The sequence below is a fragment of the Xiphias gladius genome, chromosome 4 (assembly GCF_016859285.1).
Source record: "Xiphias gladius isolate SHS-SW01 ecotype Sanya breed wild chromosome 4, ASM1685928v1, whole genome shotgun sequence".
Taxonomy (NCBI): Eukaryota; Metazoa; Chordata; class Actinopteri; order Istiophoriformes; family Xiphiidae; genus Xiphias; species Xiphias gladius.
The window spans coordinates 11169738-11193627 of record NC_053403.1 but is presented as its reverse complement, the minus strand read 5'-3'; the positions used below and the strand labels follow the sequence as shown (position 1 = coordinate 11193627).

Genomic DNA, 23890 nt, shown 5'->3' with positions numbered 1-23890 from the left:
TTGATCGCCCAAGTTTTGGCAGACCTGGACCTCAACTTCGGCCCAGTTCAGCCACACTAGGTGGAGCGCCTATAGCGATTACTGCCACACGCTGTGACCAAACGAGGTACGAAGCAAAGGAAAACATCAAGAACACGGTAAAGACACCTCTGTAAACATTCACGGAGTCGCGCAAAAGTAGTTGCCAAATAAAGGTCCGCGGAAACTTCGGTGACTTGGAAGTGACACTGATGACCACTCAAACAGGAACCGCGCTACCAAGTAGTTTATTAATCATGTCTTTGCATATACTTCTTTACAACATATATTGGTATTTTGTTTGAAACCAAACTCTTTAAAATAAGACGATAAAGTCTGATACTCAAACGTAGTATATGCAAATTGTAAAAGCTGTTTTCAGTGGCTCTTACTGGCACTGATAGTGTAACTTTTATATATCAGCAATAGAAGAGAGGGCAGACATTCTCAAGGGTTTCTTTTAGTTAGTTAATCTGTTTTTATTCTAAATTTAAAGAAAGTGAAACCAAGTGGGCAAAATGATCAACTGGCCCAGTGCCCCAGACATGTATATTGGTTGATTATTTTTCAGAAACAAAGATATAGGCTACATGCAACTACTGGACTTACTCACTGCGGAACTCAACTCAGCAGCTGTTAACAAAATTTGGCTTCTTCTAGGACCACACAGTGTGACGCGCCATTTCGGTACCAGCTCCACATCTCTCCTGTTTTACACCAAGGATACAGCTTAGATAATGTCAGTGGATCGTGTGTCGTATCTCTTCTCCAGTCCAAAGATGTAACAGCTTGTCTGACTCGTAAAAGAATGTGGACGAGCCAGCTGATTTGTCCAAACAGATTTTTCCCATTCTTCAATGGGCTGAGAGGTGTCATTGCTGACCTTTAACATCTAGATTAAAACTTGATATCACTATTTCTTGAGATAGATGCCATCTCTGTACCTTGTTCAGCTTGTAATTGCAGCCCTTATTGCTTACCATGTCAGTTTGATATTTGAGGCCAAACTGGCCAGTCTTAAAAGACTTTTTTGTTACCTCTCATCATCTCTGGCAAATTCAGCTTTCATTTTTTACACATCAATGTCCGTCTCAATTTCCTCCCACTTCCAACAGGCCAGGATAAGATTCCTGCTGAAGCACGACTTTGCTGCATAGTCATAACTCTTCTAAATGGATCTCATCTAACTCCACTAACTGCAATTTGTCAACCCTCCTTTCATTCTTACTGCTCCTGATCACTCATGACTCCAATTCTTCTGAATTTCTGTAGAACATGTGATCCTCTTTCCCACATGACCCAACTGCCAGCGACGACAAGCTGCCTTTAATTTACTATAACAAAATTTATTTTGCATGTCTATGAATGGCTTACAACGTCTGCTTAAATTTAAAAAAAAAAAAAAAAACATTTTTAAAATGTAAACTTGTACTGTACTTTACTGTAAATCTAATTTTAGACCGCTGGTAACTCCAAACCTTGAACAGTTCACAGCTTCTCACATCAGGTAAAGAAATTCAGTGTGCTCTTCTGGGCAAAACTGAGTGTCCTTGTTAAAGTTGGATTTACCATGAATAAAGCACACTGCATAACATATCATTTCAGCTGTCCATTACTTTTTCATAGGTAAATATTCATTTCAGTTTTCAAATCATCCATAAAATTGCATAAAGCAAAGTCCTAAAATGTTTGGTTGTGTCTCCAACAAGGTAGACAGGGGCAACAGTGAAGAAAAGGATTTTTCTTCTTGTACTGTATGGCCTTCTTAATGTGAACATTGATTTTTTCACCATATTCCTGAGTGCTACACACATTGTTCTCGATGTTATTGATCATGGATCCCTGCTCCTCCACCAGCATGGCCACGCTCAGGAACAGTTCATGGACCTCCTTCAGCCTGGCCTCCAGCTCCACTAGTTCATTGTGTCTGCCTTTGACCTCACCCATTGCCCAGCGGCATGAGCGTGCACCGTGTGTCTGCAAACTCTGGGACAGCTCAGCCCATCCCTCACCACCTTTGTCCACCAGCACATCCAGCTGCTCATCAGTGATTTCAGTCCCCATAATGGAGGCCTGCCTCTGGATCCTCCCCCGACAGGTACTCCTCTGCATCTCCTCGGCCTTATTGTAGTCACTCATGGCAGCATGGAAGGTTCGGGTCAGTGTATTATACTGAAGTCGGGCAATGCGGCTGACAGCGGAGTGGTGACCTTCTTTCTCCTCCAGGTGGCTGCTCTCCTTACCTAAAGCCTGCAGGCGGACGTACAGAGCCTCCCCACATTGCTGGATCCCCCTGGCGATGGAGTCTGAGTCTCTTTTGATTAGGCTGAAGCGTCGCACGGAAGTCCCAAAGCGTTCATTGTGTGTGCTCAGATGCTTAATCTCTAAGTGTAGCAAGGAGATCTCCTTTCGTATGGAGTGGGCCTCCTTCAGGATGTTGTCAATAGTTGAGGAGTTCTCAAAAACCACTGCCTGTTGAGACAGAGTCATCTTGTCTACCTCATACTCAGGTCCATAAAACTCTGGCTCACAGTCCTCCTGGTCCTCACTAAAGGTCTGCAGCTTCTCCAGTATGTCCCGCATTCTGCCTGAGAGACCAGTGTAAAATAAAATGTTGGTTATTGGGTTTATTTCTAGTCTAGCTTTTGGTGTGATATACTATAGTCATGAAAATATAGTGTCCGTTTTATGTTTACCCGTTGTTTTTTTGAAAAACAAATATACAATATATGTACAAGTTACTATTATATAACTACTGCAGCTGATACACATAATGACTGGTCAGTTTTACCTGCAGTGGGTTTTCTTTCTTTGCTGAAAAACAATGACAGCAGTCACAGCTCAGCAGCTCAGTGGAATTTCGTCATTTAAACCAGGAACAAGGAAGACCTTATTTTCTTGAAAAACACAAATATTTTGAAACTGGGGTTATTGTAGAAGATATGTGCAATATATGTTTAGCCATCTGAGTAGTTCTCAGTACATTCACTTTTTCAACCTCATACTGGACAAAACTTTCAAAATTGTGGTGCTTGCCTATATCTTTCTCATTGACCCTCTCATGCAGTCGCAGTCTTTACACAGAAAATCAATTTCCTCATATTTTAAAAGCTGTCAAAATATATGAAAAAACAATAAAGCTTCTTTTTGATTTCTTCTTGATTTTCACTGAAATAGTCCCAACTTTCCAAGCTAATTAAGTCCTGTCACTTATCCACTTATCTCCAGGTGCCCCTGCTACACTCAAATCAATCAAGTGTCATCCAATTCTCAAATTAAACTGTTTTACCTGTTGTGATTGGCTCCCACAATATCAGAACGGCATCCCTTCAGTGTTTCTTACACCGATATGTTTGGTCCAATGCGCTTTGGAAAGCATCATTTTTATTACTGATGAAGGAAGCTGGCTGGCTGCTGGGTGCTCAGCGTGGGAGTGACTGCCTTCCCCTCCCAGGTGACAGATAAGAGCTTTCCCTCAGTAACTCTCAGTACTTCCTCGAAGGAAGATGCTTTTTTTTTTTCTTTTCTGAAATCGGTTTCTGTTCATTTCTGGAAGTAATAGTCTGGGTAGATTAAGTAAGATGACATTCCTCCCAAATTAGGTATCTGGAACCAGTGTTCATGAGAAAGTTATTGAGGAAATCTGAGGAATTAAACTAGTTGACAATGCACCATTGGCTTAATGAACCAGCTGCCATATTTATATAGAGTGATGACACCTGTGTGTGTGGATGTTTGTGTCAAGGGTGTTATTGAGGTAAGGGCAACCTGAATGATTCAGGAGTTCAAAAGTTGGACAAAGAACCTACAACATACCATGGATTACAGATATTATCATAGTTGTTACTGAGGTCAGGGGACCCGAAATTGTTAGCAGTGCCCCTGGTGTGACTGTGTATCTGAGTGAGAACTTAAATTAAGAAAATGCATGAATGTATACCAAATACTAAGTCTAAATAGGTCTTTATTTTCATGTGTTGATGTAGATTTCAACAGGCATAAACCCACATTCATGCTATATTTTAATACAGTTAGTTATGTTATATGCAAGACACCACAAGAATAAAGACAAAAATAAGATATGATACATGAAGTCATAAATTGGCAGTGAAAGTAACAGATTAAGTACATCAAAACACAAACAGTGTGATCCCTACATAATATCAAGACTAACAATCAATCCTATTCAAAATGCTGTCAGTTACTGGTGTCCTCAAAATAGATAGTAAATATGAGAAAATAATAGAGGACAAAATGGCTAGTTACTATCAACCCAAGAATTTCATAATTTATATTTATAGTAATGCAGAAAATATTTACGATATAAATCAAGACCAACCTAACTTTACAGCCTCTAAAACATTTTCTTTCAGCTTTATGTCAACTATGAAATCCATTTACCAGTGGAGTGACATGTAGTGACCAACTATTTGACCTGAGTAATGTGGGTCAGACACTAGAGAATAATTGATTGAAGATTTATGGATGATTGGACTTGCATATTATAACATTTCTTTGGGTTTTACTATGATGGCAGTTTACTACATTGGGAAACATTGTGTCAGGTAGGACGCCCAGTACACAATTGTATGAAGATTTTTCTGAAAGTCATTGCACTGTGTTATTTTGGGTAAATCCCTCCAACATGGAAACTCAGCAGGTGATAAAAACATGAAAAATATTTTCAAATACTATTTGTTTTGGGTCGGCTTCACAACTCAGTCATGGTGAATCAATTCTGATTTGAGATACCTTTCTCAAACCATTCATACAAACATTACAGACATCAATGGATTGCTTATATATACACATTTAAAATATTTTACCTGAGCATTATTGTCTCTCAATCTAGACACAATAGATTTAACCTTTATTTCAAACCTTTATTTTACTTCCTGGAATAATGTTATTATGCCATAACTCTACAGCCCATGTTGACAAATACCTAGTGACAATAAGAACAGTGAACTAATGACAATTACAGAACACGTTGCATTTCCTTAGGATTTCCCTCTTTGTACGGACAGCACTTTGCATATTTTCCCATCGCTCTACCCATCTCTGTACTGTACAGTCACTAGTCGACGCATGGGAAACAGCTGCAAAACATCTTTTTAAATGGGTTGTTCCTGTCATGACGCTTGGCCCTGCCGAGTTTAACGAGGGCATCCTGTATGCATTCATCAGTTTTCTGAACGTTAGTTTGGATGGAGGTCAGCATGGGGCCCTGCTCCTCCACCAGCAGGGCAATGTCCAGGAAAATCTCGTGGATGCTCTCGATACGGGTCTCCAGGTCCACCAACTCCTGGTGACGTTTCTCAATCTGGGACAGAGCTGATCGGGCTGTTTTACCTTCAGTCACAATGTTGTCAGTAAAGATGTTCCACTGACCTGTCTCAATCATCTCCTCCACCTCCTCTCCTGTCACCTCACGCCCCACTATCTCCATTTGCCTTTGGATCTGGGCTTTACAGTTCTCCCGATGGCTCATCTCAGCCTCATTATAGTCAAACATGGCATCGCGGAAACCATTGCTGAGGCAAGCATACTGGGTTCTGGAGATTCGTGTGATGGCCGAATTTGAGCCATGTGCTTCTTCTAGTTTGTGGGCTGTGCCGTCCATGTCCCGCAGACGTTGTAGAACATCCTCAGCCCGACCCTTTATATCTGCACCAATGGCATTAGAGTCCCTTTTAATAGTTCCCATGGTGGAGGTGCCCCGGACCATGCGAGAGTTGTGTTCACGGAGCCTTTTAATTTCCAGGCGGATGAGTTGGATCTCTCTGTGGATATCTTGCGACTGGGAAAAGACCTCCGACAGAGCAGGGCTGTTGTCAAACACTACTGCCTCATGGGGCAGCTCCTCCAGCTCCACATTACTGAAGGAGTCGGAGTTAGTGGACTCCGCATACTCCACTGGCTCCACATGGCTGTTGGACATTTCCTGTAGGTGGCTCAGTCTGTCCCTCATGGTTAGGCTGGAGAGTAAATGAAGGTTACAGATATTAAGATCATTTTCTCTGTCTGGGTATCTTTCTTCAAACACTCATTGGTAAAGATGACTCATTAAAATGGGCTGACCTGAAAGGTCAGACATCGACAACAAACCTTTAAATTCACAGCACATTCTGGATAACTTTTTTGATATATAGACGCTGACAAAAGAAAATCTCGAGATCATCATCATCACAAGGTACAGATCGCTTTCACAATCCAGACACAAATCAACCCTTTAATTTGCAAGTTTAAAGAGATCCAGTGGCTAATTTAAGATGTCGTGCTGTTTAAGTCTTTTCCTTCTTCATTCAGATGTGACATACCCAGTACCAATCACTGGCCAAACAGGTTCTCCAAGGAATACTCAAAGCTGTTGCTTCTCACCAAACTAGTTCTTTTAACTAGTGATCTGTCTGACGTCTTTATCCAGACATTCATTTAATGTTTCATCTAACTACAGTATCAGATTCTGTACAACAGATTCAGTTATATCTTGGAGTTTGGGGAATAGTCTTAAAAAAAACAAAAACACTTCCAATGTGAAATAAGGAAGCTGCTTACATTATTAGAAGGATTTTCAAAAGTTATTAGACCAAAAGTTCACAAACTTCAGGAACTCCTATCAGATATTGTTGTGGTTTTTTCCTACTTGCAGTGGGGAATAATAGCTAATTGTCTTCATCTGCGATTGGAACAGTCCTTATACCGACCTTATTATGTTGAAATCTACTGGATAAAATATTCAAATTTAATAATTCTTGCATAAACACAAACTCAAGTCTTCCCGATCCTCGGGTTGGAAATCATTATTCTAGATTATTACAGTACTTAACTCAATACTCCTGAAAAACATTCTTTTATAGTAGGAATTATTCAGATGATCTGCAACTGCTTAGTTTCGTGGTTATAATATTTTTAAGTTAATGGTAACAGGCATGTTGCAAGACTTTATAATGGTAAAAAAAAAAAGGGAAATAAATCAATGAGTAAAGTCATTATAAATTTCATTTGAAGTTTGAAAATATAGGGGTTTTTTTTAGGCCACAGGCTTTTGTCTCCTCTAGAGTAGCTGTCACCACATCAATATCATAGTTCAAACACATTCTATGACAGACTCCAACATTTCCTGTGATATCAGCAGCTAGCTGAAAATATGTTTGGTTTTTTTTCTCAGTTTCATTCATGGTCGCAGGATTAAAAGGAAAGCTCTTTACCTGTTTTGCTCTGGCTTCCACAGATATCAAAAGTTGTCCTTTAATGTCAGGTGGCCGCGGTGCCAAACAACCATCCTATGGGTCTGAGGTAGACTGCTCCGGGCTCCGAGCAGAGACAAGTCGCCCCACATGCGTAATGCAGCTGTCTTTGGAGCTAAAACTGGTGTTGAATCGTGGTGTTTAGTCTGGGGGATGGATTGTGCCACGCCATGCGACTGCAATGATTTGACTTCAGGAATGAGGCCCGGTCGGTTTGGCCTTGCAGCAACGCTACATGCCAGGGGCGTCAGCTGGATAGGACGAAGTGTGAGCAGCTGTGTGTAAACCAAGTGAGTGCCAATTTAGAGCTCGTAGGCCATACCCCACCCTTTTCCAGGGCAGAATAAAGCCAATGGTAAATGCTCAGAGTAGCTCGGGAAAGGTGGTCTTTGGCGGGGATCTCTGCAGATTTACCACGGTGACGCCGGCTGTCATACGCCGGCCACTGCGCCCTGTGTCCCGCAGTCTGCGGTCGCAGTGGAGGGGTTTATACGTGAGTTTTGATGGCAGGGATACCTGACGGTGCCGGAGCCGAAAGACACAAGGCCATGCTGCGGTGGTTTGACGTCAAGATCTTCCCAGACACGCCCAAATGGCTGATACAAGTACTCACTTGTCCGTGTGTGTGTGTGTGTGTGTGTGTGTGTGTGTGTGTGTGTGTGTGTGTGAGAGAGAGTGAGAGAGAGAGAGAGAGAAATGTTGTTTTACCAGCTTCTTGCACTGTACATTCAGAATGTCCCTGATCATATCAGACAGTTACATATGCTTGCATTTCACTGGTAAGACAAATTTATAGTTGTTTCAGATTCACTACATTCAAATTAATTACAATTTGCTTAAATACAACGCATCAATTATTATTTTTAGGTCATTTTAAAATACAGGCGTGGTGATAGTTGGTTCAGGACCTGTCAAAATACACTCAGTTGGCAGTTTAGTACACCCGGCTAAAATGAATGCATTATAATTCAGCAGTCCTGCAGCACATCCTGCCTTCATGAAGGTTACCATGGTCAGTTTTTGCTGAAATTGTCTGAGAGGTATTGACTGAGCTGTATGATCATTTTGGAGGGTGTAGTTTTGTGGTGCTGTTGAAGTGTATGGCATTATACAGAGAGGTGCCAAGTGAGTGTATATAGGTAGGCCTACCCTTTCATAAGGCTACTTGGATTGGGTAATTGGCCCCGTGTCCTACTAAGGTCGGTATCCATGCATGTGAAGAGGGTGAACTTTCGTTCTCTTTTCCTATGAATGTACAGAAATTCTTCTGTTCCATAGAATTCACTGACTTATAATCTTTCTTATACATATAAACTTATATTTGCATGGACGATGCATACTTTAACGCCGGGATAAAGTCAAGTCAATTTTATTTATATAGCCCAGCATCACAAATCACACATTTGCCTCAGGGGGGGCTGTACAGTCCGTACAGACGACACCTTCTTTCCTTAGACCCTCGAACCGTATAAGGAAAAACTCCCCCCTCGGAAAGCCCCATGCCGCGGCCTGCACTAGTATGTCTGTGGGCAACCTTCAGCCTCCGCTGTCCCTTTTGATCCTCGGACGCATTTTCCATCACATGCTAACACAGCATATTGGGGTGACCTAGCCGCTGTGCTCGCAAGACTCTCTGGTCTCCTGCATGGGGGTTCGAGCGAGTTCCAGGGTGCCCCAACATGAGCCTGAGACAGTTTCATTTAGCGTTACTTCTCATGCATACATGATCGCGCTGGAGAGTGCGAAAATATGCACATCGTCGGTGCCGCAATATGCTCCCCGTGCCTAATGGCTAAGGTACGGGGTAAAAAGCGTACTATCTTTGGTAAGGATATAGCTTTAAATGAATACAGGTCATATTTTGGCAACCCACATGGCCCGAATCGACCTCATCCCCTCTCACTGTGTCAATAAAACACGTGACTGCCAGCAGACTGCTGCTTTCAAGTGTACCTCTGTTTCACAAACCCATCCTTCCAGGGATTCTGGGATACTCCAAGCAACTATTCCCGCGTCCCTGCTTAATAATGAAATACACACTCTCTGGGGGGAAAAAAAAACAAAACAAGTTTTGGCTAGATTTTATTGTGACATTTAACGGGACAGGGGTACGTTGGGGCAGGGGAGGGAGATGCGCGTTTCTCATGTAATTAATACTAAAATTAATTAATTATCAAAATGTTGCCCAGCAATGAGGTATAAGAGACAGCCACGTTTTTTCCGCGCTCCAAACGTCACATTGATAGTGTTACCGTAGAGCACCTTTCTCTGCGTGGGATTTATCATATTGTTGGGCTTGTTCGTGTGTGCCAACCCTCGGAATTTTCAAATTTACGACTGCCCCTAAAGCCAGCCTTTCTCAGGACCCTGTCACCGCCACAACTTTCTTTTTGTTCCTCCCGAAGGTTGAATTCCTCACCGACTACGGCGAGAGAAACAAACAGAAGAAAAACTTAAAAACCAATTTAAAAAAGAAAAAAGAAGACCATGAAGTTGTCTTTACTTCGCAATGCTTGTGGCAGTCTTCGGGTACATCCAGGAAGCAGGGTTGGCGGCTCGTCACAGAGATGCCTACCGGGTGCTCCTGCCAACCGCCTTTTGATGATCCGGGCGGCGAGCAGCTCCAGCAGCGGCGGTACCAACCCCAAGCTAGCGGTCCACTTTGGGAAACGGTCCCGGAAGGAGGATGGTTCTGAGTGCGACAGTTCTTTGAGGTGAGACAGAAAGATGTGCGGTACAACATATGTGGTCATAAACTACTTAAATACTGTTGTCTTTGGCCTATTATTATTATTGTTATTATTTTTAAACCGATAACAAGACACTGTCTCCCATGATGAGTCGGTACATCCTGTCTCACCGGCGTTTTGGCTCTTGGCTGTTGGCGAGCAGCCAGTTCAGCACGTGTCCCAGTTATCATCAGAGCGTCTCCGGCCCAGCTGATGTAACCTTTCTCCGTTGTTGCCAAACACACGACGCTAAGATGTGCCCGAATTCACGGCGAACTGGGCTGAGAAAACACACATGGTTGTGAATGGACGGTGCTGGCGAGTTTTACGGCGACGTCATGTGTGACACGCTAACATCACTAACATCCCTGTAGGTGTGTGTTTGCATAGGCCGGTGCGTTTTAATGTAATCTGTAGCCTATTGTATGTAATACATATTGTTCGTCACGCTGGTTTTAATTTTTACAAATGATTTCTTGTGCGACTGTAGACCATCAGGCGGGATAGAGTCAGTTGAATGTTTGATCTCAAGTGGACTTGATCTAGTTAATGTTTAAATTTTGGACAATACATAGGTCAGCATTGTCACGTGCACAACTTTTCTTGGATTTTATTCCACCAAAAGACGACAAAAAAGTAGTTCCATGCTAACTTTTTTTTTGCTCCTGATGGAGGTGGCATTTAGTTAGCTGCAGCAGATATGGCCAAGTCAATCTGTGCCAGTTATTTAGAGGAATTATGTTTATAGGAATTCTACAGGGTCGAACAGCCTAATTTCATTATTATTTAAATATGGGAATTGGGAGAGTTTGAGGCATAATTTACAATCATGGTGTTTCATCCTTTCCCCAGCTTAGCCCACAATAACACTTCAACCAATTTTAAATGTTTTCCACTTTCGTGTTGGCTCTTTGACTGAATGTATGTGTTTGACTTGAATTTATTTTAAAACCCTTTTGTATAGCCCTAAATGGGTTAATGGACATCACTAACCAGTTTGTTTTCTCTAACAGTGAAGTGGTTCAGAGCACCAAGGAGGCAATGGTGGCTCTGCAGAGAAGAAATCCGTCAGTCCAACCTTCGTTAGCCATTATACAGGTATTTTAAGCAAAAATAGAAGTACTGCGTGGGATTTGTATTTATAGATATACAAGTTTCAAATTTGGGTCAGATTATCTTGAAATGTTGTCAAACCTTGGAGCAAAAAGTAGTCTAAAGACCGTTTATCTTGGCAGAGCTGTGTTTTGCTAGTAGTGACATTAAGCCTGCTTTGCCTCAAATTAACTTTGACCTAAGGGTTATGTGTTTTGTTTTTTTTTCACGAAGCCATTGAACATTCCTGGATTATAAGGTCTGTGGGTGTTTATTTCATTGTGCCAATTTTTATCTCAAAGGCAGGTGAAGAGGACAGCTTGTTGGAGATCAATAAGAAAATGGCAGGAAAGGTAGCTCCCTCCTTTGCTGTTCTAAGTGTATCTTGTTTGTTGACAAATCTACGCAACAATTCAAACAGTTCACCATTTTTTTTTTTGTCTACATGTCCATAGATTGGGTTGAACATCACTCAAATTTGCCTGGCAAAAGAGTGCAGTGAAGATGAAGTAAGTGAAACTGACTCACATACTTGGTCAATATCCTTTAGTGCCTAAACATTTGTGCGGGCCAACTACCCCCCCCCCCCAATTGTTTAGCAAGTCCGCACATGAATTACCATGTCTCCTGGCAATTTGTCAGTGCAACTTGTGATCATGGTGGTTGTGTCAAGGTAGTCAGAGCCTTACATAAGGTTTAATTTCATTAAATCGTTAATTACCTATAAGTGAGTATTTCTCCACTGTTACATGACTAATCCTTCATTTCCTAGCTGATTTACTCCCAAGGTTCTGTTTTCAATTTTTCATCATGGTATTTTTCATCATGATGTAATTAGGGATGGGAATGACCCTCTCAGCAGTGGGTCTGGTCTCTTTGCCCAGCTGGAAGTTGACTCTTGATACTTATAGACAGCAGAAACTCCTGTGAATAGCTCAGGCATTTAAGATGACAGTGGATGATATACGTTACAATTCCTGGCATTAGGAAGACACTGCAGGTCTACTGATCTGCTTTCACACATCTTCTCTTTGCTTAGTTAGCAGAACTGACCAGTTAACTCTGAAGGTGCAAATGCTCTTTCAATCTCCCAATCTTCACTTTTTCTTAATTAGTTTAGTGTGTTCTTAAAAGAACAAAGGTCTTTTACTTTTCACATGTGATGTCTAGGATATTATGTAAACTCACCACACATGGTACAGTATATATACCCAAATGCATTGGATATGTTACATTTTCCACAAATTTTTAACTGTGAACTATGCAGTTTTTTTTTTTTTTGTTTTTTTTTTTCAGTAAGATTTTTTTTTCTGTTTGTGCATGTAGATTGTAGAGGAGGTGTTGAAGCTGAATGAAGACCCCAGGGTGCATGGTGTCTACCTCCACCTTCCCCTGGCTTCACTCACCAGTCGAGTGCTCGACACTCTCAAACCTGAGAAGGACATAGACGGGTAAAAAACATATTTCATCATAAAGAGACTATTGTAGTAGCTATGTTTTCTGTTGTCACGTAGAAAAACAATCTGTAATAGTAAAGAGTATAGTATAGTATAGTATATATCCAAATAGCACATAATGTTTAATTTCTTTAACCATAATAATTTGTATTAGGTTACCTGCCTTAAAAATTGCTACCAGTGCCTCAGTAGACATTTTTATGCAGCATCTGGGCAATTGGAGTGCATCAGCAGTGCATGTTTCTCTGTCGAAACAGAGATAAATTCATTAACTCTCGTTGTGCTTTAAATCTCTGCTAAAATCAGAAAGGGTTGCACATAATTAAGACAAAGTAAATATACAGTGTGTGCCTTCAGCAGACAAGTGAATGAGGAAATTAGCAAGGCACCCTTCATAATTATCATGACTTGAAGAGAACTGGTTCAGCTGGGGACAAATTATGTAAAGAATATTCATGAAAATTAGGTTTAGGTTGTCCTTTGAAAAACTGAGATATACAGTATGGTGCTTTTGATTTACTGCTACTTTGTTTTTAATGTTTGATGAAAATTTTTTCAAACAGTAATCAAAGATCTCTGTCTAATAATGAAAACTAAAAAACTACACTATAATACATACTGTAAAATGTTACTCAATGATAAGTTAACGGTAAAGCTTTGTTAAGCTTTAACAGTAATTTATAAATTGTGTATGCCTGGTGTGTATCCATTTTTTAAGTTTTATGATTGTACTTGACACTGTTATCCATAGCACTTTACAGATAATCTTATTGCTTTGGCCAGTAAAAATGATCAAATTCCAGGGAAAAGAATAATTAATTTATTTTGATATCTTGTACTGTTCAGGAATTACAGTCATTTTTATACATAATTCCTCATTTTCACAGTCTTGAAAGTAATTGGACAAACCAACATTATAACAGTTAATGTTATGTTTTTGTTAAACCCCTGAATCAGTCTACAGTTCAGAGTCTACACTTCAACCACATCTTGATCCTTTTGTTTCAAATCCATTGTGATGGTGTACAGAGGAAAAATTACGCTAATTGTGTCACTGTCCAAATACTTCTGTACCTAACTTTATATTTTAAATTTTGTCTTGCAATAGGATATCAGATTTGAATATGGGACGTTTGGTACGAGGAGACTTGAGCAAAGGCTTTGTGTCACCTATAGCCAGCGCTGTCCTGAATCTGCTAGAGAAACACGGTGAGAGTCAAAGGAAGGAATTGAGTCCCATGTTCATTTGTTTTTTAATTCTCTAGGATATACTCTAACTCATAAAAAATATCTAACTCATGACAAGTAAAGGACAAACTATACAAACACTTATATGTAACTTAAACGGTACTTACACTTGCTTCTGAAGGGACTGTTTTTTTTTTTTAACTGCTGTAGCTAATAATGTTAAGGAGATAGTTTGATTAAGGTGAGCTACAGTAATAGCAAGTACTGACAATAATATTGTGGTCCACCAAAGCCTCCTTTCTTACGATTTTTATTATCTACAGCTGTGTTAACCCAGTTATGACACTGGCACTGTGTCCCAAATGCATAGTATAAATGAAGTCTAGCTCTGTTTTGAGTACAGAGTAGGTAGTGCAGGCATGTTGGAAAAATTACAAAATTAAATGTAACTACTTGACAAAATACCTTTTTAACCCATTCTGTACCTTGTACTAATACTATAAAGTATTCACTACTGTTTTAGTTAGCACTACTGTGCTAATTTTCATATTATATGTTTTTGTTAGTTAGTATAAATCAAATTAGTGTATTTTACTGTTTTATACTTGCAGAGAATGATACTAGACATACACTCACTGAACTTAGGTACACCTGTACATCTGCTTAGTCATGCAATTATCCAATCAGCCAATCATGTGGCAGCAACGCAGTGCTTATAATCATGCAGATACAAATCAGGAGCTTCAGTTAATGTTCACACCAAATATCAGAATGGTTTGAGTATTTCTGAAACTGCTGATCTCCTGTGATTTTCATGCACAACAGTCTCTAGAGTTTACTCAGAGTGGTGCGAAACACAAAACATCAGTTGAGCGGCGGTTCTGCGGACAGAAACACCTTCTTGATGAGAGGTCAGAGGAGAATAGCCAGACTGTTTGGAGCTGACAGAAAGGGTACGGTAACTCAGATAACCACCCTTTACAACATCTCAGAAAGCACAACATGTCAAAACCTTGAGGCTGATGGGCTACAACAGCAGAAGACCATGTCAGCTTCCTCTCCAGTCAGCTAAGAACACAAATCAGAGGGTGCAATCAGCACAGGTTCACCAAAACTGGACATTTGAAGACTAGAAAAACATAGTCTGGTCTGATGAATCTGGATTTCTGCTGTGGCACGCAGATGGTCTGGTCAGAATTTGGCATCAACAGCATGAATCCATGGACCCAACCTTCCTTGTGTCAGCTGTCCAGGCTGTTGGTGCTGGTGATGTAATGGTGTGAGGAGTGTTTTTTTGGCACACCTTTGGCCTTTTACTATCAATCAATCATTGTTTGAACGCCACAGCCTGTCCGAGTATTGTAGCTGACCATGTGCTACAATTCACCCATCTTCTAATGGCTACGTCCAGCATGATAATGCACTATGTCAAAAAGCAACAGTCTTCTCAAACTGGTTTCATGAACATGACAATGAGTTCAGTGTAACTCATTGGCCTCCACAGTGACCAGATCTGGATCCAACAGAACACCTTTGGGATGCAGTTGAACGGAAGATTGGCAGCATGAATGTGCAGCTGACAAATTTGCAGAAATTATGTGATGCAATCATGTCAACATGGACCAGAATATCAAAGAAATGTTTCCAAGTTTATGGACTCCATGCCGCTAAGTACTGAGGCTGTAAAGGGAGGCCCTACCCAGTATTAATATGGTGTTCCTAATAAAGTCCTCAGTGAGTGTATGTTCATGAATGTCAAAAAAACTGCAACTTTTCAAAACCATTGGCACTTTGAAATCTGGAAGATTAAGAAAAAGCAAGCAAAGATTTTATATTTTATTGTATTGTAATAAAGACTTTGGACACAGCTAATTTGTAAAAAAGGAGTTGAGGATGTAGAGAAGGTAAAAAATATGACACTAACTGCTTTTAAAATACATTCTGGGAATTATCGAAGGGTCGGAAACTCCAGTGAACCTAAAAGATTTCAACATTGGGACACACAAGAAAATGGCTGACTCACCAGGCTAAAAACTGAAGTAGGGACCAATTGGAGAGACATGCCGGGGTTCAGAGGGTATGGGTCAAATGTCAGATGTACGTGGGGTCACGGTTATTCTGAGTGGCCCTGATACAGCTAGAAGATATTCACTAACTTGATGCAGTTTTTCAACATACAGGATGTCATGAAAGTAGATAATTTTTTCATCTAATCTTTCCAAATATAGAGCCTATAGCCATTAGCTTTTGAAATGTAGCACATATCAGCACATCTCATCTGTAATTATGATCACAGTTTTGAACAAAGCTATTAAAAGCTGAATTGTCATCCATGTTCAAGAGGTCAGCATGTAAATACTGACCATGAACACATGAGCTTGGCAGTAAGTGAAATATAGACCATGTGGACTTTGACAGTTGGGTTGCTTGTGGACATAAAGCACTTTATAAATGGAGGTAGTTTATATCCTAATGTCGAATTAAAACATTTCTACAGATGCTCCTTTGGAAGGAAAAACAGTGTTGTTGGTTGGAGGGGAAGGAACCCTTGGGTTGGCCCTGCAGTGCCTGATAGAGAGAAGTGGAATGGTAGCTCTCAAGAGTAACTGGAGCTCCGACAGCCTACAGAGACAGGTGTGTTTGCGTGTGTGTGATCATTTGCTCTCCACACACTTTTTCCTTTTCTCTATAATGCTCTTACAACTTCTCCATCCAAAATTGTATTTAAGCACCATTCAGACTGCTTGAAAGGTAGCTGTAAAAAGTTTGTAGCTTGGTCCTTGAAAGAGCACAGTGTTTGTTGTCAGCTGGATATTTTTTCAGCTGACAACAAAAGAGAGCTTTACTGTTAATGCCATTGTTATATAACTGAAAAGTCATTATCTTGTTATTATGCTCCATATACTCAACCATCTGCTATCATTATTCAGTTGCACCAGTTACAGTATGTGCAGTTTTAGAGGTAGACCACATGGGGTCAGTCTCTGTAATGTCATAAAATGTAATCATTAACAGCTAACTCGAACAATATTGCTAGTTTTATTTTATTTTTTTTACTGATGAGTCACATCTTTCCGGAGAGGTTTTCTGGGTTCATTTGTCATGAAAGTTGTTTATTCCTGTCATACACACAACGCACATCTTCTTCACTTTAATTTATGATTTATTGCTTGTCTCTTTTTACCAATGTATTGATCCTAATTTTTAAATTCTTCACGTCTGTTTTCTTTGCCATTGCTTATTTTCTAGGTGATGGAGGCTGATGCTGTGGTCCTGTTAGGAGCAGGGAATATCGACGTCCCTTCCACCTGGTTTAGACCAGGGACTGCTGTCATTCGCTGTGAGCCCATTCTGGAGACAGGTATTGTTGAATATATTGTGATAGTCTTTACAATCACTCTGCATGGGTTTGAGATCTAGGGAAAAAGAAATGACAATTAACCACCTGGTATCATATCATTTGATGTTGCATGGATTTTAGACCTCACTGCTGCTCAGAAATGATTTGAACTTCAATCCTATTTGCTGCTCTCCTTTTAGGATGCATTTAATGAAATTAGATCTGAATGTAATCCAAATAATCCAAGGACATACTAGGTCTTTACATCATAAAGATTTGCAATTTACTATGTAGCAAGCTGTACCCTTCTGCTTTGGTTTTGTGAGGTTAAAGTCGTATACCATATAGTGGGACGCAGCATGCCTGCGTTTTGTGTTTATTATATTTCTGCATTCTGTCCACCTCAAGCTTTACATTTGGATATCCATTTTTTTTACTGAAAATGTGCATTAATCATAATGTTTTTTTCTTGTAGATGCCTATGGCATTGAGACGTCCTCAAAGTCTGGGTTAGGGTACCTCACAGCAGCTTACAGAACACAGGTCTGTCTCTTTGTTTTTGTCTCTGCTCTCGCCCCATTTGCTTAATATGCTCTGTCAGTGTTTTTCTTCACTGTTGGTCTCACTATTTCTTCTGCTTGTTAACTAGAATGTGGTGCATAGTTGCAGTCGATGGATCCAGGAGCAGCAGTACCGACCCTGGCGTCTGCGCAGCCTCAGACTGCAGCCCCTGACGCCTGTACCAAGGTATAGACCACTATCTGTGAGGGACTCTTAGGAATTTCACTGCATCTACCTGGATGAAGGAGCTTTTCCTCGTGTCATACTGATCTCTATATTACACCTGCACAACTTTTGAATGTTATATGAACAATGTTGAGTGTGGTGTATGACTGTGTAGGAGACATTGTCCATATGTTTATGATTTAAGATGAAATGTGTCTGAATGATCTGTCATGTTTTCTGTTTGTCAGTGATATAGAGATTTCCAGAGCTCAGGTACCCAAGCCAGTGGACCAGCTGGCTGCTGAGATTGGTTTGCTGCCAGAAGAGCTCGAAGCCTATGGCAGGAGCAAAGCCAAGGTCCGACTTTCCCTGTTAGACCGCCTTCAATCACAGCCTGATGGGAAATATGTACTGGTTGCTGGGTGAGTGTGACCTAACTGATCTACTGAATCCTTTTTTTTTTTTTTGTGTAATTGTCATAATTCTTCAGTGCCCCTAGTGCTTAAATTTGTGACATAGTACACGTAAGTCCTACCTGTTCTCAGTAAGGGGACAATGGCAAGACATCACTCTATCCATTCTTCTGGTAGGGTATTACCTTAAAGTAATACATTGGACACAGTTTGTGACTTATTTCTGAATAATGGTTAGCAGTTCATATGTGTAGAGTGATTGTGGTTATGACATTAATGCACATAGATTCCTTCATTCATCATTATGCACATCAAAAAATATGAAATTACAAAATGTTCTGTATTTTTCTGTATCTCTAGTATAACCCCCACCCCACTGGGTGAAGGTAAAAGCACAGTGACCATTGGTCTAGTCCAGGCCCTGTCTGCCCATCTTAAACTCAACTCCTTCGCCTGTCTCCGACAGCCCTCCCAGGGACCCACCTTTGGGGTTAAAGGTCAGAAATGAATACTTCCATATCCTGACTGAGGAGTTTGTTTTCACCTCTCTGTGCTCGTTCTCTTTCTCTTGACTACATTATAATACAATACAGTAATCTCTGATTTTGAGGATAATCATTCTAAAACTCTTATTTTCCTAAGAAAACTATTACAACAGATAACGACTTAGTTCTAATCTTGAAGGAGTTGTATTTTCATCTTCAAAAAGATTTCCAGCAGTTTGAAATGGTGGATGTTATTTAGGAATTAAACTATGAATTTTGTTTTTCCTCCTACTGAATACATTGAGGGGGGTGTGGAGAAGGCCATAAACCGGCGCCCAGAGCAGCAGTCAGGAATGTATCAATAACTGTGTGATAAGCTATCTTTGTCAGTGTGAGGCTAGCATTTCATACACTGCTACACTTTGTGCTGGGTGGAATAGTTCACTCAGAGTCCATCACTCAGCATTCCTCCTTTGTGTGTCCCTGTCCTGTTGCCTGCCTCTGACTGTGCTACCACTTCTTTGTGCCTAGGGGGAGCTGCAGGAGGGGGATATGCTCAGGTCATTCCTATGGAGGAGGTAAGACACACACACAGACTCACAGTGCTCCCTACCAGGACTAGCACTTGCTTCAAAGGCTCACGACGTGAAGAGACTCCCACCAGTTCGCACAAAAACACACACATGCACACACTCACAACCCTTTTAGCTGTGACATAACATCGCCTGTGACCAAAGGCACTGTCTATAAAGGCAGAGAGGGAGGGGGTGAGAGGGGAGAGGGAAGGAGAAAAGGAGAGCAGTTTCAGAGCTCCAGACACTTAGTCTACAATAAGGCAGCCTCCTTTTCTCAAACCCAAACAACAGGTTTTTTCAGCATTTTCCTTCTGCCTCTCCATCTTGATACTACACTTGTGATATAGATATCATGTTTTGTTTCCTTTAAATCGAAGGGCTCATGCCAAACAGAAAATATGAGTCATGATATTTTTAAAGGCCAAGGGGACAAAGTCAAAACCAGAAGAAGATTACTTTGTTTGAAGCCACATTTATCATGTGATACCAACTTTACAGCCTTTTAATCCTCATTGTTAGAGGTTTTATTTCCACTGAGCCCATTCAAACTCACAATGTATCCACTACATTAGTGTAATTGTGCCTTGATTTGTTGTGTTGAGTCCCTTCATGTCTCCTTTTCTTTGTTTTTTCGTCCTCTTTTTTTTCCCTCTCATCTTGTCCTTCAGTTTAACCTCCATCTGACTGGTGACATTCATGCCATCACAGCTGCCAATAACCTGGTGGCAGCAGCCATCGATGCCAGGATGCTCCATGAGGCGACACAATCAGACAAGGTGACCATCTGATGATGTCACTCAGTAATAACTCATCCTTACACTGCACTGTGAAAAATGTGAAACTATTGTTTTGACCTGGATGCTAATACAGTGACAATCCTGATTGCACAAAATTCCCAGAGAAGCATAAAACATGTTTCACTCAGACAATTAATATTAACCAGTCTCTTTTGGTATGAACTGTATATTTGGCATGATGCATTCTATTCAAGAACTTAACTTAAATTTCCCCTAAGGTGCAATTAAATGTACTTTACATACATGTACTTCACAAACATATTTGCTTTGTCCTACCTCCAAGGCTCTGTTTAATAGACTGGTCCCATCAGTGAATGGAGAGAGAAGATTTTCACCCATTCAGATCTCCAGGCTACATGTAAGTCTAAACACTGCGGTGCCAAAATCACTAGCGTCAACCGCAATTACTAACCCATAGGATTGTTTAAATCTTATGGGTTACTCTTATTAAAAAACAAAGGTCCACTGAGGTCCACTAGGTGACTTCACTGAGTCTGTCTGAAATGTTCTCCTCCTTCATTTCCTCTTCTCCAGTTATTTGTTTATGCATCATGAAACTTGTGTCTGTTTACATGTCTATGAGAGATGCTATATTATTTATTGTTGATGAAGAAAGCCTGGTATCAATTCTGAACAGATAAAATACATATGGCAGATGTTATGGAGGTAGAAGGGAGAAGTTTGAACATTATTCACCTCAATGTTTGTCTGTCCTGTTGGATAAAGTCCTGTGGAATGAGAAGTTAAATGAACTATAAAATATTTATAGGTCTTAATGGATAGAGTGAGAGATAAAAATTTGCGTTTTTAAACAGAGCTCTCCCAGTGAACCTTTTGAACCGGACAGTTGGTTGATTGCCTCATAGTTATTTAGCGTGGATTTGTTTTTACATGCTGGGGTGATACTATGCAACCAGCTAATATGGACATAGCAAGAAAAGTACTACTACTTTGATTTGAAATAAAATATAGAAATAGTCAAATTATCATAATATATTAAATAAATTTCTGCATCTAGCATTAGTGCCTCAGCTGGGACCAAAATCTGGAGACATGTAGAGCTAAAAACCCAAATTTTCACCTACGTAAACGCTTACTGACGATCCTCTAATCTTCTTTTTCTCTTAAATTCCAGCGTCTTGGCATCAATAAAACAGACCCAGCATCTCTCACACCACAGGAAGTCAGCACTTTCGTCCGTCTTGACCTTGACCCTTCCAAGATCACCTGGCAGAGAGGTATCTTTAGAAGTGTAGGAATTCACACCAGGGTCAGCTGACTTAACACTGAAGGGAAATACAGCTGAATTTCAGCATTCATATGTACCACACGAAATTTAATGGGTTCTTTCCTGGGCCGTGCCCCATCCTTCCACCAAGTATGGTGCAAACTTCTTCAGTAGTTCTTGCATAATCCTGCTAAGTGTTTAACAAACCAACAAGCTAACAAACCAAAAAACAGACGCGGGTGAAAACATAACCTCTTTGGTGGCGGTATTGAAATAGTAACGCTTGGTACTGAGCAGCTTGTATAATTTTTTGCAAGCACAAGCATTCGTATTCCGCATGAAAACCAATATCATGACTATCACACAAATCTACTCATTTACAGGCTGTAGAGGCATAAATCTTCTGTGTGTCTGGGCCATCAGATCAATTTATATTTACCATTTTATTTAAAGCTCATGTGTTTTGTCTGTCACTCATGTTATCGCAGTTTCCTTGAAACTGCCATAACATCAATGACATTCAAGTCATACAAACTTTAAGTCAAAGATTTTATGAGAAATTTAGCAGGAAAAAAATTAAATTAAAACTTTTTCTTTGTTTTTCAGTTGTTGATACAAACGACCGTTTCTTGAGGAAGATCACAGTTGGACAGGCAAGCACTGAAAAAGGACAGATCAGAGAGGTATGCAGAAATCATGCCTTTACAAGCTTGATTCCTCTGAATTTATGACATTCTTTTAAAATGTTTTTCACCCACTGGCTTGGTTTTGTGTAATTGTACATTAAACTGAGTATGAAAGCTTCTACTGTATCGGTTTTGGACTGAGGGATCCACAAGTTAGAATATTGACTCACACAGTGTTGCAAACAGTGATATCAGTCCAGTTTTCCCATTGCAGAGGCTTTCCTGGTGGGTGTCATTAACTTGGGTGTAATATTATTATTAAGGTGGCATCAGATGCCTGCGTTTTCAAGTAGTTGTACAGTAAAACGATGAGTGTCTAAAAGCTTCTCATGCACATACACGGACACACTCCCCTCTTTTCCCTCCCCTCTGTCCATGATAAGGCCCAGATGTATTTCATCCAAATGTCTGTAGCAATGACAGCTAAATGAAATCCTGTAAATAAACACTTCACCTCGATGGGAAGCAAACAGGCCTAAGTGAAAGCAAATGTTTAAAGAAGGAGAAAAATGACCCATCCCCACACACACACACACTTGGAAGAAACTCTTAAGCTAGCTCAGCATATGCTTACATTTACTGCCATCAGTTGATCCACTCTGTTTCCCTTTCGTTCCTGTCCTCCACCTTCCTCCCTTGCTGGATACACTATAGCCCCTCAGGGTATTATCACTGGGAGTGGGAATAGAACTGTTGTGTTCCTTGGTGGACTGATGTGGTTTGAGTTATGTTTCTTTTTGTGGCGTGGAATGGAGACTTCTTTGGTTTTACATACTCTTCCCTGTGGGTAGCTCTCACTCACTCATTTTCTCTTGTTTTCTCTCCGGCTCCATCTTTGACATAAATCAGTACAGAAAGTCACATCAAAAATGAGTTAAACATCTTCATTGTTTAATTTTTTTCTCAGGGTCATCACTCCAAAACTAGAACATGTTCATAAGACTTGTATTCTCTGGCCCATGTGATAAAGCCGGTGACTGTGGAAAGTTGCCAGTTTTTTTGTTTTTTTTCCACATGGTGTGATCACTACAGCACAGTGGTCTGGAGGGTTACTCACTCACTCTCAGAACAATTTTTGTAGTGCAAGTGTAAACATATTGCTATTCATGATTTCACACACTAACAGCCATGCAACTACAAACTTTCTGTTTATCTCTTTCATGGTCTGTAAAATCTGAATTTTTATATCCGCCAGCTGCAGTGGCCACTGCATAAAAAAGTTTGCTCTGTTTCCCTTGTGGTTTACATTGTGTATGATTTTTTTTTTTTTTCCTTCTCTCACACCCCAGACCGGGTTCGACATTGCAGTGGCCAGCGAGATCATGGCCATCCTGGCTCTGGCAGACAGCCTGGAGGACATGAGAAACAGACTGGCGCGCATGGTGGTGGGGACTAGCCGCTCTGGACAGCCTGTCACCACAGAGGACCTGGTGTGTTTTACTGTGTGGTCTATTCATTCAGGGAATGTGAGAATTTTAACTCTGGAGACGTCACAGTTAGGTTATCATCACTACATTAGTCATCTACATTTCTGCAGAACTGGAGCTATTAAAGCTCCAGTTTTTTCTTTTAATAGTTCAAATAAATTAAGATGTAGAAAGAAGTGTAAGGATTAGGTGTGTTATGTGTACGCTGGTGGGGAATTTTTTCCAAAGCAGGGAGAAAAGAGTAGTTTGAGATTTTACTTATTAAATCACAATTTATTATAAAAGTATGTTGGCAGGGAGGGCTAAACTGCAACTTAAGAAAACACAACAAATAGACAAAACACAAATAGTGAAGAAAACATCTTCACCACTTTTGACAACATGTACATAACATTTAGAAAAAAACACTGCCACTTTAACAACAGATATGTGGCATAAATAATACTGCCGCAAATAGAGAAAACATAAGCAAACAAAGA

At 40.4% G+C, this 23890-nt stretch overlaps 2 protein-coding genes across 8 annotated transcripts in view; one reads left to right on the top strand and one right to left on the bottom strand.

Annotated features, from left to right (window-relative positions):
• Positions 1-1407: 1407 nt before the first annotated feature.
• On the bottom strand, positions 1408-7834 carry LOC120788806 (syntaxin-11-like). Of its 2 annotated transcripts, none has more exons than XM_040124948.1 (3): positions 3308-5080; positions 2810-2915; positions 1408-2606 (listed from the first exon to the last, which is right to left on the bottom strand). In XM_040124948.1, exon 3 carries the CDS (start codon positions 2599-2601, stop codon positions 1699-1701), a length of 903 nt encoding a protein of 300 aa, XP_039980882.1. In that variant the 5' UTR covers positions 2602-2606; positions 2810-2915; positions 3308-5080; the 3' UTR covers positions 1408-1698. The 2 variants fall into 2 exon arrangements, with proteins under 2 accessions (XP_039980882.1, XP_039980883.1); XM_040124949.1 differs by lacking the exon at positions 1408-2606 and adding an exon at positions 7230-7834 and having other exon boundaries at positions 2804-2915; positions 3308-5996.
• The window catches only part of mthfd1l (methylenetetrahydrofolate dehydrogenase (NADP+ dependent) 1 like), a 43115-nt gene continuing 22577 nt past the window's right edge, over positions 3353-23890 (top strand). Inside the window, exons 1-19 of one of the 6 annotated variants that reach the window (XM_040124943.1) lie at positions 3353-3472; positions 9674-9982; positions 11011-11095; positions 11392-11442; positions 11545-11598; positions 12416-12540; positions 13655-13755; positions 16232-16368; positions 16984-17095; positions 17550-17617; positions 17724-17821; positions 18049-18222; positions 18574-18710; positions 19230-19276; positions 19942-20049; positions 20354-20428; positions 21206-21308; positions 21905-21981; positions 23274-23414. In XM_040124943.1, coding sequence (XP_039980877.1) covers positions 9756-9982; positions 11011-11095; positions 11392-11442; positions 11545-11598; positions 12416-12540; positions 13655-13755; positions 16232-16368; positions 16984-17095; positions 17550-17617; positions 17724-17821; positions 18049-18222; positions 18574-18710; positions 19230-19276; positions 19942-20049; positions 20354-20428; positions 21206-21308; positions 21905-21981; positions 23274-23414 — 1920 coding nt within the window. In that variant the 5' untranslated portion in view covers positions 3353-3472; positions 9674-9755. Of the gene's footprint in view, positions 3473-7316; positions 7559-7631; positions 7874-9673; positions 9983-10135; positions 10392-11010; positions 11096-11391; positions 11443-11544; positions 11599-12415; positions 12541-13654; positions 13756-16231; positions 16369-16983; positions 17096-17549; positions 17618-17723; positions 17822-18048; positions 18223-18573; positions 18711-19229; positions 19277-19941; positions 20050-20353; positions 20429-21205; positions 21309-21904; positions 21982-23273; positions 23415-23890 lie in introns of those variants that run through there. The other 5 variants (XM_040124941.1, XM_040124942.1, XM_040124944.1 and 2 more) reach the window with 5 other exon arrangements.

What these genes read in the sequence shown, in the direction of transcription:
- LOC120788806 (XM_040124948.1), bottom strand. Translation starts at nt 2,601, where the DNA reads ATGCGGGACATACTGGAGAAGCTGCAGACCTTTAGTGAGGACCAGGAG.